The sequence below is a fragment of the Esox lucius genome, chromosome 18 (genome assembly GCF_011004845.1).
Source record: "Esox lucius isolate fEsoLuc1 chromosome 18, fEsoLuc1.pri, whole genome shotgun sequence".
In the NCBI taxonomy this organism is placed as follows: domain Eukaryota; kingdom Metazoa; phylum Chordata; class Actinopteri; order Esociformes; family Esocidae; genus Esox; species Esox lucius.
This window is the reverse complement of record NC_047586.1, coordinates 1150486-1170722: the sequence shown is the minus strand read 5'-3', so window position 1 is coordinate 1170722 and position 20237 is coordinate 1150486. Positions and strand designations below refer to the sequence as shown.

Below are 20237 nucleotides of genomic sequence, written 5' to 3'. Positions count from 1 at the left end.
CCTGTTGATCCATGTCTGGGGATCTGTTCTCCCTGTTGATCCATGTATTGGGACCGGTTCTCCCTGCTGATCCATGTCTGGGGACCTGTTCTCCCTGTTGATCCATGTCTGGGGACCTGTTCTCCCTGTTGATCTATGTCTGGGGACCTGTTCTCCCTGTTGATCAATGTATTGGGACCTGTTCTCCCTGTTGATCCATGTCGGGGACCTGTTCTCCCGGTTGATCCATGTCTGGGGACCTGTTCTCCCTGTTGATCCATGTCTGGGTAACTGTTCTCCCTGTTCATCCTGTTCATTCTGTTCTCCCTGTTCATCCTGTTCTCCCTGTTCATCCATCACTGGGGACATGTTCTCCATGTTCTTCCTGTTGATCCATGTATTGGGACCTGTTCTCCCTGTTCATCCATGTCTGGGGACCTGTTCTCCCTGTTAATCCATGACTGGGGACCTGTTCTCCATGTTCTCCCTGTTCATCATGGAGCCTTGGACAACTCTGACAATCCTCATGCATGCTGATGACACAATAGACTCCCTCTCCTTCAGCATAAGAAGGCTGGGTAAGCAGCCCATCCTCTAAAGCTTAAAAACAACCATGGAACTGAATACCTATTTTTGGATGGAAGAGAGAAAACTACTCATCTGTATTGTTAATGCACAGGGGATCAAAAGGTATAAATGTTCTAACCACACTGACACCCTGGTGAAGAAAGCTGATAGAGGCCTCTATAGCTGTAAAACTCAAAATAAACAGCGCCCACAATCGGCCATACTACATACCCTGAGACCAGCTCTCTGTCACGTGAGTCACGAGCCAGGCGAATGGTTTCGCCTGCAATCAAACACCATGACAACGTCACAGGCACCACCTGGCGGCTGACTTCTCAAAACTGGAGGGATGACTGCGCTTTCACTGACTAGATTACAAATGTCAACGAACGATTTCTCCATTTAGAATTACAGTTGTTATGTTAAATACATATGAATCATCATCTATTGTGTTCGTGGTTTAGAAATAGTTTTAACTTGATAGGAACCTTTAATCACTGGTCTCTTAATCAGGTCGATGTGTTTTTGTAATCGCACTCCATTCTCACTCAACCAACCTGTATAAACATCAGTCCAGTCAAGACATTGGGTAATGTCAACAATTTAAGTCTGTTTTGCCGCTCGTTTGATGGTTTTAGTTGACGCGTTGGTTAGTCGTTGTGTGTATACATTTAGAAAAGATGCCGTTTGTTTAGTAATACTATTACAGCGCTTACGCGTCTAACCAACTACCACTAGCTAGATGGCAAGGAAGTTAGCTTTACTGTTCTCGCTTCTTTAGCTAGATAAATCTCAGTCCGCGATGACAACTGAGTCATGATACACCGCACCCTTATTCATTATGATATTTGTATAGCCTGTCAGTATGAAAATGTAAAATTTTAGTGCATTAAAGGTATCTAATATCAGCCCGTCGCTAGTTTGCTAAAAACATTATACCGATACTAGTATTTGTTAGCCAGCAAGTAGGGAAGTGACTTTAGGCTGTGGCTTAGGTCTGTCATTCCTTCCATTTTCCTGTCATCTCTGTGTCCTAAACCTGTGTGTATCTAATTCTGTTGTTACTGTAGAATTGGCTGTAATATTCTGTTAAAAGATGGATTTAATCATCTAATCAAGGCGACAATGGTATCAATTGAAATATGAATTGCTGCTGATTTTGTTAAATTGTTATCAACCCTGTTGGGGAATATTGGTTGGTTGAATATTGATTCATTCTTTTAGATTGTGTTAGATTGTTAATGTATTTCACAATTCTATTAGGCTAATCCTATATTATTTGTATGGGAATATTAAAAATGGTTGGTACAATAGCAAAATTATTGCTACATGCTGTAGCATTTTTATTAAACTGAAATGTACTCAAACAACCTACATTGAGATTGACATGATAAAGAATGATTTATTTGTTGTTGTTAAATATAAAAATGTAATAAATTGTTTCATGGAGTCCCCATTCTGATGTCCACTTGTACTAACCCCTTATTTTTGGGAACAATATGAATATCATGAAACATATGGTGCTAAAGTTCTTTTTGTATGCTTTGGTTTTTAGATGAAGAAGATAAATATTATGCCGAAATGTCATGTCAAGCCTTACTGTAGATTCATCTATAAGACTGTTCATCATCCCAGAAGAGAAAATATATATAGTCTTTGAAAGTGAAAAAAAAATAGCAGATGATATTGTATAGTGTAAACACATTTCACCTTTTGAAAGATCAAAAGTGGCTATATACAGACATATGTGTACAGATGTGTGTGATGTATGACATAATACACAGTAATGATAGTTTCCCTGTTTATTAAAGAGTTATTAATATGTTTCTCTCACAAAGACTTATTCATTTATTATTATTATAGCATTGTTATTAAATACTGTAAAATATTCAGTGGTCACGTCCCAAAGAGAAGCTCATTAGTTATTTAGTGCACTGAATCAATAGGAAACTAGTTAGAGGTAGTGCAATAAATTGGGGTTAGGGTGCCATTCAGGATGGATACAGATGTGAGAGTGTGTCCGGGGGGTGGGGGAGTGGTTTGAATATAGACCTAATGATCGAGCCTCAGTGGGGTTGAGCACCATCTAGCATGGACAAACTGCAGCTCTGATGCCACAGGAAAGGAATTTCTGCACCTTAACAAGGGCATACAATTTAACATTGTGCTACTCTTTGGTTGCTTTAGTCTGAGGTGTTGGGCCACTATCATGTATGTAAGGCAAAGGCAGGATGAGTCCCAACAGGACAGCATTGACCTTCACAAAGCACCCAGAAAGGAAAAAGGTCAGAACATATTATAGTCACAACTCATTGGGTCAGACATGACAACAATACTTCAGGGACCTACAGCATTATAACATACAAAGACACACACACCTCACAACCATGTCACACACAGACCCACACACGTCACACACTTCACACACTCCTCACACAGTCCTCACACACACCTCACACACCTGTTCTCCCGGTTGATCCATGTCTGGGGACCTGTTCCATGTTCTCCCTGTTGATCCATGTCTGGGGATCTGTTCCATGTTCTCCCTGTTGATCCATGTCTGGGGATCTGTTCTCCCTGTTGATCCATGTATTGGGACCGGTTCTCCCTGCTGATCCATGTCTGGGGACCTGTTCTCCCTGTTGATCAATGTATTGGGACCTGTTCTCCCTGTTGATCCATGTCGGGGACCTGTTCTCCCGGTTGATCCATGTCTGGGGACCTGTTCTCCCTGTTGATCCATGTCTGGGGACCTGTTCTCCCTGTTGATCCATGTCTGGGGACCTGTTCTCCCTGTTGATCCATGTCTGGGTAACTGTTCTCCCTGTTCATCCTGTTCATTCTGTTCTCCCTGTTCATCCTGTTCTCCCTGTTCATCCATCACTGGGGACATGTTCTCCATGTTCTTCCTGTTGATCCATGTATTGGGACCTGTTCTCCCTGTTCATCCATGTCTGGGGACCTGTTCTCCCTGTTAATCCATGACTGGGGACCTGTTCTCCATGTTCTCCCTGTTCATCATGGAGCCTTGGACAACTCTGACAATCCTCATGCATGCTGATGACACAATAGACTCCCTCTCCCTCTTGATCCATGTCTGGGGACCTGTTCTCCCTGTTGATCCATGTCTGGGGACCTGTTCTCCCTGTTGATCCATGTCTGGGGACCTGTTCTCCCTGTTGATCCATGTCTGGGGACCTGTTCTCCCTGTTGATCCATGTCTGGGTAACTGTTCTCCCTGTTCATCCTGTTCATTCTGTTCTCCCTGTTCATCCTGTTCTCCCTGTTCATCCATCACTGGGGACATGTTCTCCATGTTCTTCCTGTTGATCCATGTATTGGGACCTGTTCTCCCTGTTCATCCATGTCTGGGGACCTGTTCTCCCTGTTAATCCATGACTGGGGACCTGTTCTCCATGTTCTCCCTGTTCATCATGGAGCCTTGGACAACTCTGACAATCCTCATGCATGCTGATGACACAATAGACTCCCTCTCCTTCAGCATAAGAAGGCTGGGTAAGCAGCCCATCCTCTAAAGCTTAAAAACAACCATGGAACTGAATACCTATTTTTGGATGGAAGAGAGAAAACTACTCATCTGTATTGTTAATGCACAGGGGATCAAAAGGTATAAATGTTCTAACCACACTGACACCCTGGTGAAGAAAGCTGATAGAGGCCTCTATAGCTGTAAAACTCAAAATAAACAGCGCCCACAATCGGCCATACTACATACCCTGAGACCAGCTCTCTGTCACGTGAGTCACGAGCCAGGCGAATGGTTTCGCCTGCAATCAAACACCATGACAACGTCACAGGCACCACCTGGCGGCTGACTTCTCAAAACTGGAGGGATGACTGCGCTTTCACTGACTAGATTACAAATGTCAACGAACGATTTCTCCATTTAGAATTACAGTTGTTATGTTAAATACATATGAATCATCATCTATTGTGTTCGTGGTTTAGAAATAGTTTTAACTTGATAGGAACCTTTAATCACTGGTCTCTTAATCAGGTCGATGTGTTTTTGTAATCGCACTCCATTCTCACTCAACCAACCTGTATAAACATCAGTCCAGTCAAGACATTGGGTAATGTCAACAATTTAAGTCTGTTTTGCCGCTCGTTTGATGGTTTTAGTTGACGCGTTGGTTAGTCGTTGTGTGTATACATTTAGAAAAGATGCCGTTTGTTTAGTAATACTATTACAGCGCTTACGCGTCTAACCAACTACCACTAGCTAGATGGCAAGGAAGTTAGCTTTACTGTTCTCGCTTCTTTAGCTAGATAAATCTCAGTCCGCGATGACAACTGAGTCATGATACACCGCACCCTTATTCATTATGATATTTGTATAGCCTGTCAGTATGAAAATGTAAAATTTTAGTGCATTAAAGGTATCTAATATCAGCCCGTCGCTAGTTTGCTAAAAACATTATACCGATACTAGTATTTGTTAGCCAGCAAGTAGGGAAGTGACTTTAGGCTGTGGCTTAGGTCTGTCATTCCTCAGTTTTGGGTAGCAGGTTTGTCTCAATTATATTGATTTGAAACGCCTGACGCGTATTAAACATGGAAAGTAAGCTGTATGAAGCATAATGGCTGAAGCTCATACAGTATTGCCACAATCACGTGATGCGTTCTAAAAGTGTAATGTTTATTTCCCGTTGGTGCTAAGAATATTGCCTGTGCGACTGCTGTACCTGGATAGCGGAACCTTTTGGCAGTATTTACTGCGTGGGATAGTGTCCTAGCTAAATTAACAAATAATAAAGGACTGCTAACTCAAGTTTTCTCATCTTGACAGGCCATATTTGAGGGAATGGAGTTTGCTGAGCTGATTAAGACCCCCAGAGTGGATGGGGTAGTGTTGAGGCGGCCCTTCCAGCCCACTGTGGAGGGAACTCTGTGTCTGACTGGACACCACCTTATCTTGAGCTCCAGACAAGACAACACTGAAGAGCTTTGGCTGCTGCATGCTAACATCGACTGCATTGAGAAGAGGTGGGTGCAGGATATTTGGCTAACATTGGGTGTATAAGACATTGGATGTATTCCAAGGTACAACCATTTTATAATAGATATAATTCATAGTATCTAGTATGGGGGAAATACTCAGAGTTTAATGTCATGGCTCAACCCTTTTGCAGGTTTGTGGGGACACTGGGGACCATCATAGTGAAGTGCAAAGACCTGAGGGTGATTCAGCTAGATATACCTGGCATGGAGGAGTGCCTCAACATTGCCAGTTCCATCGAGGTGAGACTTTTAACCTTTATTCAGGGTTATAACCTTCTATAACCCAACGTTGCCATTTCCGAGATGAGAATCATTTAACCGTAGATGTTGAGTTAGAGTTGTGTCGAGGCATAGATCTGGGGAGGATTGTAAAAAAAAAAAAGTTCCCAGAAGCACAGTTGGTTCCATTGTTAAATTGAAGAAGTTTGAAACCATGGAGACTCTTCCTAGAGCTGGCCATCCTAGGTAACAAGGCAAGAAGGGCCTTGGACAGGGAGGCGACCAAGAACCCAATGGCCACTCTAACAGGGCTTCTGAGTTTCTCTGCAGAGATTAGAGAACATGTCCAAATGACAACCATCTCTGCAGTACTGGGAAGAGTTGAGGGAAGAATGAATATGGAAAAATTCAGAGAGGGCCTTGAAGAAAACCTGATACAGAGCGCACAGGACCTCAGACTGTGGCGAAGATAAATCTTTCAGCACAACAATGACCCAAAGTACACAGCCAAGACAACACTGGAGTGGCTTTGGGACAAGTTTGTGAATGTCCTTAAGAGGCCCAGCCAAAGCCTGGACTTTCAGTTCACTAAAGCCAGTCTGGCAGAGCTTGAGAAGATTTGCAAGGAAGAATGGAAGAAACTGCCTAAATCCAGGTGTGCAAAGAACTCAAAGGTGTGATCACTGCCAAAGAAGCTTCTGGAAATTACTGATTTGAATGGTCTGAATACTTCTGTAAATAAGATCTTTCAGAGGTTTTTTTTTTTCAAAAAATTTCTGAAAACATGTTTTCCATTGTCATATTTGGTTATTGTGTTTAGATTTATGTCAATTTTTGAATCAATTATATTCAGTCTATAAAAAGGGAGAAAGAGAAGAGGTCTGAATACTTTCCAAAGCCACTGTATAGCTCAGTGTTATGTTATACTGTAAAATGATGTTATACTTTGATGTGATGTTGTTTTTGAATGTGATGTTATGTCTTTATATATTCGCCAGGCTTTGTCCACTCTAGACTCTGTGTCACTGATGTACCCGTTCTTCTACCGGCCGATGTTTGAGGTCATCGAGGATGGGTGGAACTCTTTTCTTCCAGAAGACTCCTTCAAAGACCTGGAGTCTATGGTATGTAGGTCTGTTTGATAGATCAGTCTATGGTAGGTAAGTCTCTATGATGGATTACTCTATGGTACGTACTGTAGGTCTGTATGATAGATCAGTCTATGGTATGTAGGTCTGTATGATGGATTAGTCTATGGTATGTAGGTCTGTATGATAGATCAGTCTATGGTATGTAGGTCTGTATGATGGATTAGTCTATGGTATGTAGGTCTGTATGATAGATCAGTCTATGGTATGTAGGTCTCTATGATGGATTAGTCTATGGTATTTCTAAATGATAGGTCAGCGCTAAGATTTTAAATAGGAAGTGTACGTTTTGCATCATCTCTGATCTCTTAAAATGTATATTTATCAGTTTTTGTAATGTTCTTAACTGCTCTGTACTCTTCCTCCCTCCCTCCCTCCCTCCCACCTCCCCCTATCCATTCGTCTCCCCCTTTCTCCTGCTGTATCTCTCTATCTCTTCCGTTCCAGACTGATGAATGGCGTCTCAGTGATGTGAATCAGGATTACTGTGTGTGTGCTTCCTACCCCCCCCTGGTGGCCGTACCAAAAGATGTGGATGACGACACCCTGAGGAAAGCTGCCGCCTTCCGCCACGCTGGCCGCTTCCCGGTGCTCAGCTACTACCACAAGAAGAACGGCATGGTAAGAGAGCACTGCACCAAGGGAAATGTTGTTTATGATAAGCCCCGTGCCCCAGGGGAACTGGAGTTTAGTCAGTGTTCACACCTAGCACGGTTATTATGTTCAGATTGATTTTAGTTTGTTAATGGAAATTCTGTTTTTATATGGACAGTGACACGTAGCTTTGTATTTGAGACACTCTCAGGCCTTCTTATCCAGTAACCTGATGAGATGAATACATGGCAGTAGGATATAGCTTCACCTCATTAAAAGCACTACATTTCTGTCTTCCTCTGTGGTGTCAACCATCCTGAACCCCGACCTCTAACCTCTGCCTTGTTATGCCCAGGTGATGATGCGTTCGGGTCAGCCTTTGACGGGCACTAATGGGCGTCGCTGTAAGGAGGACGAGAAGCTGATCAATGCCACGCTGCGGGCCGGGAAACGCGGCTACATCATTGACACGCGCACCATCGCCGTAGCCCAGCAGGCCAAGGCACGAGGGGGGGGGTTCGAATCGGAGGCCAACTACCCCCAATGGAGGAGGATACACAAGGCCATAGAGAGGTGGGAGGGGTGTCATTTAATGGAAGTATTCACCTTTGTTATGAATTCAGGTTATAACAGACCTCAAGGGGATATGCATTGGACCATATTTTACTATACGAATGGTGTTTGTTGTTATTCGAATAGTATTCCATTAACCGAAATAAGTTTTTTAAAACTACCGATACCATGTGAGCGCTGCTACATAACGCGCAAAGGACTGGGTTTTGTTCTCATGTAACATCGGCTCAATGACCGTTCGCGTGACAAAAAAGAGACGGCGTGTATTGTGGAAGCAGTGTGGTTGACACGAAAAATAACATAACTAGAAGACAATATTAATAAACACATTGAGATTATTGGATGGAGGAGTCTAGAGAAGCTAGTTAGCTAAGCTGGCCGGCTGTATGCTATTTGCTTAACTCACCATTTTCTGCACTCTCAACCGCCTTTCTATTCCACAGCTGAACTATATGTAGTGTTTTGTGGCCAAATATGTTTTCCAGAGATAACAATAATTCAGTAAATATATTCCATGTTCCCTTGAATTAGTTGGCTTTCATCCACTTGCTAACAGTAGGCTGAGAAGTATATATTTCATTTAACAAGGGGTAGTCAGTCAGTCAGTCAGTCACGGACTCCGTAAGAGAGCTCTTCTATGACAGCTCTGCTTATGCGGTCCGGCAAATAACATTCAAGTCTATTTATTTCAACCCAAAGAAAAATACATATTCGTAAAAAAATTCGGGTATTCGAACATTTGACTGTCCGTGCCCATCCACAACTAAACAGATATTCAGATGATTTCTTACACTTTTAAGAACATTATTCATGTATGTTACCATTGATTTTCTCTGGACTCACAACTCTTTTCACATTGAATCACCAGAATAATGTTTTTTATCCATCTTATGCTAGTCGCTTGACTACAGCAAAATGTACTTGTCTTCTTAGGTCCAGTGTTCTCCAGGAGAGTCTGATGTAGTAGTGTGTCTTCTTAGGTCCAGTGTTCTCCAGGAGAGTCTGATATAGTAGTGTCCTCTTAGGTCCAGTGTTCTCCAGGAGAGTCTGATTAAGCTGGTAGAGGCTTGTAATGACCAGAGTCACAACATGGACCGGTGGCTCAGCAAACTGGAGGCTTCTAACTGGCAGACTCATGTCAAGGAGATTCTCACTACTGCCTGTCTGGCTGCTCAGTGCATCGACAGGTAGGACGCAAAACCTGTCTGTCTGTCTGTTTTCCACGTAAGAAACTGTTTTTTTTCTCTATCAATTTGCTTCTGTCTCTTTGTCTCTCAAAGTTAAACTCAATGAACTCTCCCCTCCCTCTGTTTCTGTGTTTGTCGTGTCTCTTTCCCCGTCTCTGTGTTTGTTGTCTCTCTCCTTGTCCCTCTGTCTCTGTATTTCTCGTGTCTCCCTGTCCCTCTGTTATCGTTTGTCGTGTCTCTCTTCCCTGTGTCTCTCTGTGTGTGTCAGAGAGGGAGCGTCAGTGCTGGTTCATGGGACCGAGGGGACAGATTCCACCTTGCAGGTCACGTCTTTAGCCCAGATCATCCTGGACCCGACCTGCAGAACCATACGGGGGTTCCAGGCTCTGGTGGAGCGAGAATGGCTGCAGGTAACACACACACCCTGACACACACACACACACACACCTTGACACACATACACCCTGACACACACACACACACCCTGACACACACACACACACCTTGACACACATACACCCTGACACACACACACACACCCTGACACACACACACACACCCTGACACACACACACACACCCTGACACACACACACACACACCCTGACACACCCTGACACACACACACACACACCCTGACACACACACACACACACCCTGACACACACACACACACACACCCTGACACACACACGTTAGCCTGTCCTCACCTTGTCTCCCTCTGTCCAGGCCGGTCATCCATTTCAGCAGCGCTGTGTCCAGTCTGCCTATGGTAATGGTAGCAGTGTTAAGGTTCGTTGTGAAGCTCCGGTGTTCCTGCTCTTCCTGGACTGTGTCTGGCAGATCCTACGCCAGTTCCCCTGCTCCTTCCAGTTCTCAGAACACTTCCTTGTTCTGCTCTTCGAACACGCATACGCATCGCAGTTCGGGACCTTCTTAGGCAACAGCGCTGCTGAGCGGTAGGTCTGAGACGGGCATCCTGAGGGGCATATGTTTAGTTATCTATGTTATAGATCTATGTAGTTCTGTATGGTTATTATCTATGTTATAGATCTATGTAGTTCTGTTTAGTTATTATCTATACTATAGATATTTGTTGTTCTGTTTAGTTATTATCTAGACGGTTAGGGTTATGAGTCTGTCTCACAGGTTAGTCTGACTGGATACACTGCTCAAGTTCTGATAGTAACAGCACTTAAAAGTGTGATTCATCCTCTACAACACCCTATTCAGTTTATAAAGCACAGGCTGTGGTCCAAGGTGGTGAATTAGAAAGCATGGAGACATCTTTGGGATGGTGTTTGAGTCCAGGTGTCAGTTTCCCCTGATTACTAATCTCCTCCTGGTTTGTCGCAAGCTCCTCTTAAAACCTCTGGGGGTTTTATATTTACACAGTCTGTTTTTCACCGGGCCATGCGGTGACCGGATCCGGCTTTCTCTTTCTCCCTCTCCTCCCTCCCTCCCTCCCTCTCCCCTCTCCCCTCTCCCCCCTGCAGTGCTAAGCTGAAGCTGTCCCAGAAGACGGTGTCTCTGTGGTCCTGGGTGAACAGGCCCCAGGAGGCACAGCGTCTATCCAACCCGCTCTACGAAGCCAACAGCCTGGTCATCTGGCCCTCTGTGGCCCCTCAGAGTCTGCTTCTATGGGAGGGTAAGGAAATTAACCTTGACCTCTGGCCCTGTAACATTGTCTCTGGTGAGGAAACATAGTTTCCAGAAATGGTTTCAAAACACTGCTAGTTTCACATAGCCTCCCTATTCTTGTTAATTCTGTTTCTGTCCCTTTCCTCAAAATGTAATCACCTCGTGAGCCCCACCCCTCTCTGACTAGTGGTGTGGTTCACCTCAAAGAATCTGACAATGTTGAATTCCTGGACATTTTACATTTTCGCAATATAATTCTCATTTCGTCACCTTCCTAAAATATGACAAAAATTATTTTCTTTCCGAAATCATCTCCTCTGGTAAATCATATTTTCTATATTTGGTTCAGTTTTTTGTGTTTTCTGAAAAATCGGAAAAAATGACTTGGGCCATTACTTCCTAAAATATGACAAAAATTATTTTCTTTCCGAAATCATCTCCTCTGGTAAATCATATTTTCTATATTTGGTTCAGTTTTTTGTGTTTTCTGAAAAATTTTAAAAAATGACTTGGGCCATTATTTTAGTCAGGTGACGATTTCAAATAAATGTGTCATGTGTTTACCGGTCAGTTTTGTTCACAGTATCAATCCACGTTTGTTCGTTTGGGAATAGTAAGTGTATACACAGTAAATGAAAGTTAGTATTCGCTAGCTAGAAATCAAGTTACCTATTTCGTCTTTGATCTTCACCTTGGACAGTCAAACTTTATTTTCTTGAGAGAGAAAGGAAAAGACATATAGAGCACAGGGAAGAATGAAGAGACCACTGCACCTTTTTATTTCCTTTCCAAAAAGTTGAAAAGGAAAGTTTTGAGTGAAGAACAGAAGGGTGCAGTGGTCTCTTACTTTTTTCCGGAGCTGTATATTATGCCTGACTCTGAATACGAGCTGGAAGAACATTTTTCATTGGATGGAGCCTTACTTTTTCTAACCATAATGCACAGAGGATGAATTGACCAAATAGAAGCTCGGACAGCATCTAAAGTGGGGCGATGGTGAACACGTTAATCCTAAACCCTTGCCCAAAATATCCAGGTGCGATGTGTACTTTGAGTATTATAACATAGCAATCGGCAGTATTACTTCCAATCTGTCTCGTCTCCACCGGTTGATCTGGGTGACTTGATGGAACTGCATTTGCCTTAATCCTCAACAAGTGAACGTAGGTCATAATCCTCTTTATTAAAAGGTTTCTCGCAAAACTGTAATGTCTTGTTGGCGAAGTTGCTCCATTGATTCTCCCAGAATATGACTCGGGAGAGCTAGAGGTATTGTCCCAACTGCAGAGCAAGTGCAATTCAATTTCAACTCCAGACCCAGGAGCAGGCAAACAAGCGGGCAGAAGTCGACATGGATACAAAGGACATAGTTTATCAAATGCCCTGAATAACACAGCGTCATCCTGCACAATTAAATTCTTGTGACATGGCACGCAACATCTGTGGTAATAATTAAGAAAAGAATATAGCAAAACATTTTGCAATAATATACATGTAAACTAGCAGCAATTTTAAAAAGCTTGGCGAAGCAACCTGTCTTCACATAGCTTGTTGTGGTTCAAGTTCAAGCTCACCTCGATGACATCACTGCCAAAGAACAGAAGCAGTTTATGGTGACTATAGGAAATAGTTTTAGTGCCAGTTTGAATTCAGCCAATTCCGCTGTGCCAGTTTAAGAAATCTATGCTACCGTGACAGTTTACTGAATGTAGTTTGGAGTGTTTTGGAATAGTTTTCCACTTGCAATGCAGCTTTCCGATAGCGGTACGTACAGTTTCCATTCATGAATTTGTTCAATGCTAATAACGCTAATTACAGACTGGGACAAGAGCTGAATAATGGATTGCTTGAAAAAATGACTCTGTGTGCCTTCTGGAATATCTTTTGGTGAGTGAACTTTGAGAAAAATTTGAATATTGGACAGCTATCCCTTTACAATATCCATTACACAAGTTCAGCAGGAGGGGGCGGTATAGTTCATATTTCCATTTGGTTACTTTAGACAAAACTCCTCCAGAGGGACTCACGTTAGTGATTGAATCCGTTTGGTTTATTTGCATGCACTGCTTTAATATCTAAGCGCCATGGGTCTAAATGCCTGGAGAGCAGTGTCCTGAACCCGCGGAGTGTGTCGAATGGAGAAACTCAGTAAACAGCCTTGGTCCCTAGCTTCTCCCTAATCTCAAGTGCCCTATATCCGCAGGCTGGTGTCCACAGTACACCACCTTTAACCAGGGAATAGGCTGTCATTTAGGAGGCAGACCAAGTAAACAAGAGAACATTCCGTTGATCAGCTGTGGTTGGATGTGACTCAGTCTGTTGTTCCTTTATCTGCGTCAAGATCACAGTGTCAGAGAACAGTTACAGGACTCTCTGTGCTCCAGGCTTGACCGTAATCACCTATATTACAGCAATGCATAATACCTGTGAGGTCTGGATTTTTTTCATCATACATTTTAGGTGGGAGTTAACTTCATACTCAAATCCGTATAGTTTATCAAACGGCAGAATGGCATGCTTTCTGAGCTCAGTGGCTAGTTTCAAGGAAACCATTAGATTCCAACAATGTGCAGTGATCCAAGGCGTTCGTTTTAAAGAAGACGCTTGTATTTATGACATACTCCATGGTTCAAGAAATGTTTTAATGAAAAGGACAGTTATGACTAGCTGTGGTCCTTTGCTTGAAAAATAATTCCCACACTTCCATAACCATCCCAGATTATACTGTAGTCTTGAAAACGTTCCCCTCCTGGCATACACAGATCAAATAACTGTCTTATGCTTATGTCTTATGCTGCTAAGAATCATATGATTCTTGTGAAGCTTATTTGGGTTACCAGAGTTCAGACAGGTCATTCACTCCATTGGGTGTTTCTATCTATGGCACGTTGACACACCCCCCAAATGCGTCCTGATTATAGCACGTCCTCGCTGATTTGGAGGTGTCACTCATCGTCACTTGAGTAGCCATGAAGACCCTCTGCAGAAGGTCAGAGGTTATTGTGCTGATCACTATTAATTCCACCTCGACAGCTTGGCATAAACAGACATTCACCCTGACTGAGTTATACTGCTTCCAATCAGACCGCATGAATGGTGAGACGTTTAAAAAACATTTTCACACAATGGCTACTTACAGTTGACTGACGTGGGAGATGGGATTACTCCTCAGGCACTGGTGTTAGGACTGAAGAACAGACTGTTTTCAACCCAAGGAATACTTCAGGAGGTTTAGTTAATGTACTGGGAGATGGACATTACTTTTTGCATCTGTCAAGAAAAGGAATAAGGAATAAGGAATAAGGAATGAGGAATAAGGAATAAGGAATGAGGAATAAGGAATAAGGAATAAGGAATGAGGAATAAGGAATAAGGAATAAGAGAGACACTTTGTCGACTTCTTGTCAGATATGGAACTTGGCCCTCAGACCTAGCCTCGACTTCAGTTAGGCTCGCTTCACAATTGCGTCTTCATTTTTTTCATATATACTGTATATGTTAGTATGTATATTTTGGATTTGCTTCACTTTTGAAAATGATAGAATCCTATAAAAGTCCAAGTTTGTTTCACGTAAGTGTAAAATGATCTATTTTTGGGTTCCTGTTTTACAAAGAGGTTCTTTTAGGCCTAATGCCCAGAAGGCTGGATCATGTATTGACCCAGTGTTGAGGCCTAAGCCTGCACACGTTTACAGTTTACTTGGTTTCAGGTTTCATCCTGTGTCTAAACATACAGGCAGATGCTGTGCTTGAGCATTCAGGCCGTAAGAGACAAGAAAGTGAAAGAGAGAAATGCTTGTTACATACCACTTTCCACCCCCAGGGCTGTGTACCGAAAGCTAGTTCCCTAGTGAACATCATGGACATAAAGGTTTCCTTTTTTACAGGGAAACGCACACAATAGTCTCTGCAAGTTAATTTAGGCCGGAAACGTCATTATTCTACGCTAGTCATGGTGGAAAGGTCGAAAGGTCGATAGCGAGTCATTTTAATACAGTAGTCAGAAGGAAAGCATAGAACGTTCTAGAACAACATTTACAGGACCTGACGATTACAAAATGTAACAAATATTGAAAGAACAGATTGAATAGTTTAAACATGAGTCCTGACCTATTAGGTGCTATTGAATAGTCTCGACATGCCTCCTGACCTATTAGGTGCTATTGAATAGTCTCGACATGCCTCCTGACCTATTAGGTGCTATTGAATAGTCTCGACATGCCTCCTGACCTATTAGGTGCTATTGAATAGTCTCGACATGCCTCCTGACCTATTAGGTGCTATTGAATAGTCTCGACATGCCTCCTGACCTATTAGGTGCTATTGAATAGTCTAAACATGCCTTCTGATGTATTAGGTGCTACATTCTCACAAGTTTCACAGGGGAGAACACTAACACCTAACCTCCTGACTCTCTGTCCCCGCCCCTCCACTCTGTCCCCGCCCCCTCCACTCTGTCCCCGCCCCCTCCGCTCTGTCCCCGCCCCCTCTGCTCTGTCCCCGCCCCCTCTGCTCTGTCCCCGCCCCCTCTGCTCTGTCCCCGCCCCCTCTGCTCTGTCCCCGCCCCCTCTGCTCTGTCCCCGCCCCCTCCTCTCTGTTCCCGCACCTTCTCTTCAGGTGTGTTTTTGCGTTGGAACCGCAGCTCCCGGTGTCTGGATGAGGCCTATGAGGAGATGGTCCACATCATAGAGTATAACAAGGAGCTGCAGAACAAAGTCAACAGCCTCAGAAGACAGCTGGCTGAACTGGAGACAGATGACCCTCTGCAGCACACTGAATAAGGGGAGAGCAGGAGGTGGAGGAGGTGAGGTGGGGGAAAAGAGATGAGAGTACCTCCTGTCCAGCCTTATTAACCCCACCAGCTTAAATGTTTTAAACCAATACATACATACACACACAGTGTATATACACACACACACACACAGTGTATATACACACCGAGACACCGTCCTGTTGACACGCATGACCTGAAACTGGATGCAGGGGCATTCTGAATGAGCTACTATATCTGGATGGGTAGTAGTAGTAGTAGTAGTAGTAGTAGTAGTAGTGTAGTCCTATATCTGGATGTGTAGTAGTACTGTAGTGTTACTATATCTGGATGTGTAGTAGTACTGTAGTGTTACTATATCTGGATGTGTAGTAGTAGTGTAGTGCTACTATATCTGGATGTGTAGTAGTAGTGTAGTGCTACTATATCTGGATGTGTAGTAGTAGTGTAGTGCTACTATATCTGAATGGGTAGTAGTAGTGTAGTGCTACTATATCTGGATGGGTAGTAGTAGTGTGGTGCTACTATATCTGAATGGGTAGTAGTAGTAGTAGTGTGGTGCTACTATATCTGAATGGGTAGTAGTAGTAGTAGTAGTGTAGTGCTACTATGTCTGAATGTGTAGTAGTAGTGTAGTGCTACTATATCTGGATGGGTAGTAGTAGTGTAGTGCTACTATATCTGGATGGGTAGTAGTAGTGTAGTGCTACTATATCTGGATGGGTAGTAGTAGTGTAGTGCTACTATATCTGGATGGGTAGTAGTAGTGTAGTGCTTTATCTGGTTGGGTATTAGTACTGTAGTGCTACTCTGAATAACCATTTCAATACATGCTAGCAGCCTCATTTTGAATACCATTGACTGAACTACCACACACACACACACACACGCGCATGCATACAGCATGTCTGAATTACACACTGACCAACTTACTGTTTTTTTTGTTACATTCCAAAAATACAGGACGCTTGAACAACACATATGACATGATATTACTCAGAAATGTTGTCAAATTGAGGGGTAAAAAATATTCTAACTATTTAACCCACCCAGTTAAAACATTTCAGCAGTTGTTTTCAATATATTTTACTTGACGCAAGAAATGTCAATAGTACATTGTGGGGTTACTGTCAAACCTGGGAAAATGTAGTTACAGTTTTCTTGTTAGTTACTGTCATTGCTGAACCGCTTTAAAGTAGCACATTTCACACATATTATTATACTGGCTTTCTACAGTATATTGAAACCCTAATCACAGCATTTTTAAACCCTAACTACAGTATATTTAAACCTGCTTGTTGTATAACACTATTATCTGCACTGACCAGTTGTCTTCATGAGCACTGGATGGGTTCAGGATTGGAGTCAGTTCCATTTCATTTCCAGTCAACTCAGAAAGTACCCCAAACTCAATTCCTCTCAGAAAGTAGCCTGAACTCAATTCCTCTCAGAAAGTACCCCAAACTCAATTCCTCTCAGAAACGCCATAACTGGGAAGTGATAAACCTTCTCTGGCCCTTAAGTCAGTGTCCATCCAAATCTCCTGTCATTGTAGTTTTTTCATTTCCTGATTCTACATGTTGGGATCTCTGTTGTTTGACAACACTGTTAGTGAACCAGAGCTGTCTGAAAACTTGGTAGATATTCAAGCACCTGAGAAAAAACGTCTCTAATGCCCCCCCTGTAGTTCACAGCAGATCTTGGACTAAAGTGGTGTACTATATAGGGAATAGGGTGGTAAAATAGTGTACTATATAAGGAACAGTCTGACCTTTGGGACTCATATTGTCAACTGTCACATTGTCTTAAACAGGATATTTTACTCAAAAACAATGCATCATTGTCACTGAGCATTTTAATTGCAAAGGGGAAAATCTTGAAAATGTGGCTTGAGTTTGTTATTAGTGGAATAATGAACAAAATACTAAAACATTGTTTTCAGAGTAAAAAGAAAAAGCATCCCTTTTCTGAATGTTGCGGCGACAGTTATCTTGTGCCAGTGTGCTTTCGGCCAAGTCATACCGTGGCTACATATCAACGGGGGATATGGAGTCGGGTTGGGTTGCCAACTCACTACAATGTTGGCCTGTGAAATTTGCTCTGTCGTAGGGGATTAGCTCTTCCTTTTATAAACTGGCTGGAGAGACAGAGGTCTGGCTGGAGGTTGAATGGGCTTCTGAAAAGGCTCCCTGTGTTCGCTGTCTGCATATATTACAACCTGGGACGTTGTTGTTGGTTTGCTCTATGTAACCGCGAGGAACTGGCCATGTAAGTAGTCATTTGCATGTAGCTTTTAGATGGCTGAAGCCATGTGAGGCTGTGCCAGTTATCGTTATACAGCCACTCCCTTTCTAATAATTTTTGGTTTTCACTCTGTGATCTTTTGACCTATGAAATTAGTTTTGAAAAAGGTCTGACATGAAAATATTTCATGTAATTTTCCAACAGAGTAATTAGTTAAACAAAAAAAGAGTGCCTGTGTTAACTCAGCCATAATACAGTACATGTCAAGGTGTTTGCTATGTATATTTTCACATGGATAATTATTGGGCTGATAATATATTGATGAAATACTATTATACTATATTCTATATAGTATATAGATGAGATACAAGCTGTTTTGCTTTTTTTAAATTCTTGTCACTTTCTGATTTACATTCTGATCAGTGCAATGCCTTATGAGAAAATAACATTATGTATTGTATATTCTATGTGAATGTTTTTTTTATTGTTTTTCATTTAAAATATTTTTTTCTGATGAACTGTGCAGGTGATAAATTAAATAGTTACCTTTTCTTTTTAGTATCTTTGGGCATTAAAATATGATTCTGAATATGAAAATGAAAATGGCTGTAGCCTTTGTTCCCTTACAGTGCCATTCATTAACTGGACATCCTGTAGTCACATTACATTATTTCTGAAAGCCACATCATTCTGTCACCAAATGACATCATTTCCAAACGCTGATGAATTTGCGACTGTTTCACGTTGGACAGACATACAGTAAATTACTGGTGGTGGAAGAAATGGGGAGTACACCTCCATTAACACACACAAAAGAAATACTTTAACACACCTAAACAAAAAAAGAACACATCCCTACACAGCATTTCAACACAAACGGACACAATAGCACTCAAATGTACTGAAAGCCGATCTGCACTGAAGGCACACATGAATGCGATTGGATTACTCAGTGTGGGGGTGTGGTTTACATTTTAAACAGGAACATTTTTCAGAGAGGATCAGTGACATGTCTGTTTCTTAGGAGAACCATGTCTTCAGTACAAACGTTTATGCCATGTAGAAAACATTAAATCAAACGTACCCCAGAAGTTAGAAAAACATGCTTTGAGAAACATTTCATGTTTGACTGTCTGCAAAACATTGGTCAAACAAACTTAAATCCTAGTAAATGTGGGCAGATTGTTCACATGACCAGAAGGGGCGGGCCCTCCCAGTAGGCAAGATTAGGCCGCAGGCTATAGCGGTACTTGAATTTGAGGCAGCAGTTTAACAATTGGCTGCCGCCTTCCTGCCTGACAATTGGCTGCCTCCCCCAGCCTGACAATTGGCTGCCTCCCCCAGCCTGACAATAGGCCTGCCGTCTTTCCTAAGGGGGCAGAACGTCCAGGGGCCGGCCCTGCCAGGAGACATTTCCACTCTGTTACTGTAGGAACGTAATGTATTTTCAGTGTACATCCTCAAAATCATCAAATGTCAATGATTCACGTATTTTAAAAATGTTTTAATGTAACCAATCCCAGTTTTCAGAACAGCACATCTTTCCCTCCCCCTTTGTCCTAATAAGGGTGAATAACGGTACATCTTTCCCTCCCCCATTGTCCTAATAAGGATGAATAACAGCATTTATTTCCCTCCCCCTTTGTCCTAATAAGGATAATATGCATAATATGGTTGAAAGGACAGTGTAAAATGTCTCAAAATAAAAACACCATTAAACAGCAATGGGTAAATGTCCAAAACATTTGACTGGTACTGTATACAGATCATTAGTTTTCATTCCCCCAAATGGAGGCCCTAGAATTTAGAGTATACAATGCAACGGTCCTATTCTGCTTTCTGATTGCTCAGATTACAGGAATAAAGCTGTAATATGTTCTCTGGTGACTGAGTGACTCAATGTCAATATCTTTCAAATATAAAAAACAAGTATTGTGATATTTTATTTCTGTGATGTTTGTTTTTACTTTTTTCCTCTACACACACACACACACACACACACCCTTTCAACACAGCCTACAGAACAAACCCTTCTTGTCAGCATGATTCTCTAAAAGAATAAGAGATCAACTTAAGCTAATAATTTAGCTTTATCTTGTCTGTTTGAGCTATTGCCATTGTCCATTCTGTGAGGAGCAGAGGATGATGGCAGCAGGCTACAATACAGTTGTCTGATTGTTGTAGATATTATTTGACTATACACATCACTGCCCAGGGTGTGTATTTCCACACTCAGAAGGCATTGCACTTTTTAGGCCAAACTCGTGGCCTCCTGTCAGGCGGTGTGTTGGCT

At 42.4% G+C, this 20237-nt stretch overlaps 1 protein-coding gene across 2 annotated transcripts; it reads left to right on the top strand.

Moving 5' to 3' along the window:
• Positions 1-885: 885 nt before the first annotated feature.
• mtmr9 (myotubularin related protein 9) lies at positions 886-19829 on the top strand. 2 transcript variants are annotated; one of them, XM_034287907.1, is made up of 11 exons: positions 886-1135; positions 5357-5553; positions 5700-5808; positions 6786-6911; positions 7383-7556; positions 7885-8102; positions 9128-9289; positions 9558-9699; positions 10018-10247; positions 10785-10936; positions 15547-19829. In XM_034287907.1, exons 2-11 carry the CDS (start codon positions 5372-5374, stop codon positions 15708-15710), a joined length of 1659 nt encoding a protein of 552 aa, XP_034143798.1. In that variant the 5' UTR covers positions 886-1135; positions 5357-5371; the 3' UTR covers positions 15711-19829. The 2 variants fall into 2 exon arrangements, with proteins under 2 accessions (XP_034143798.1, XP_010881417.2); XM_010883115.4 differs by lacking the exon at positions 886-1135 and adding an exon at positions 4391-4640.
• The last annotated feature ends 408 nt before the right edge of the window (positions 19830-20237 follow it).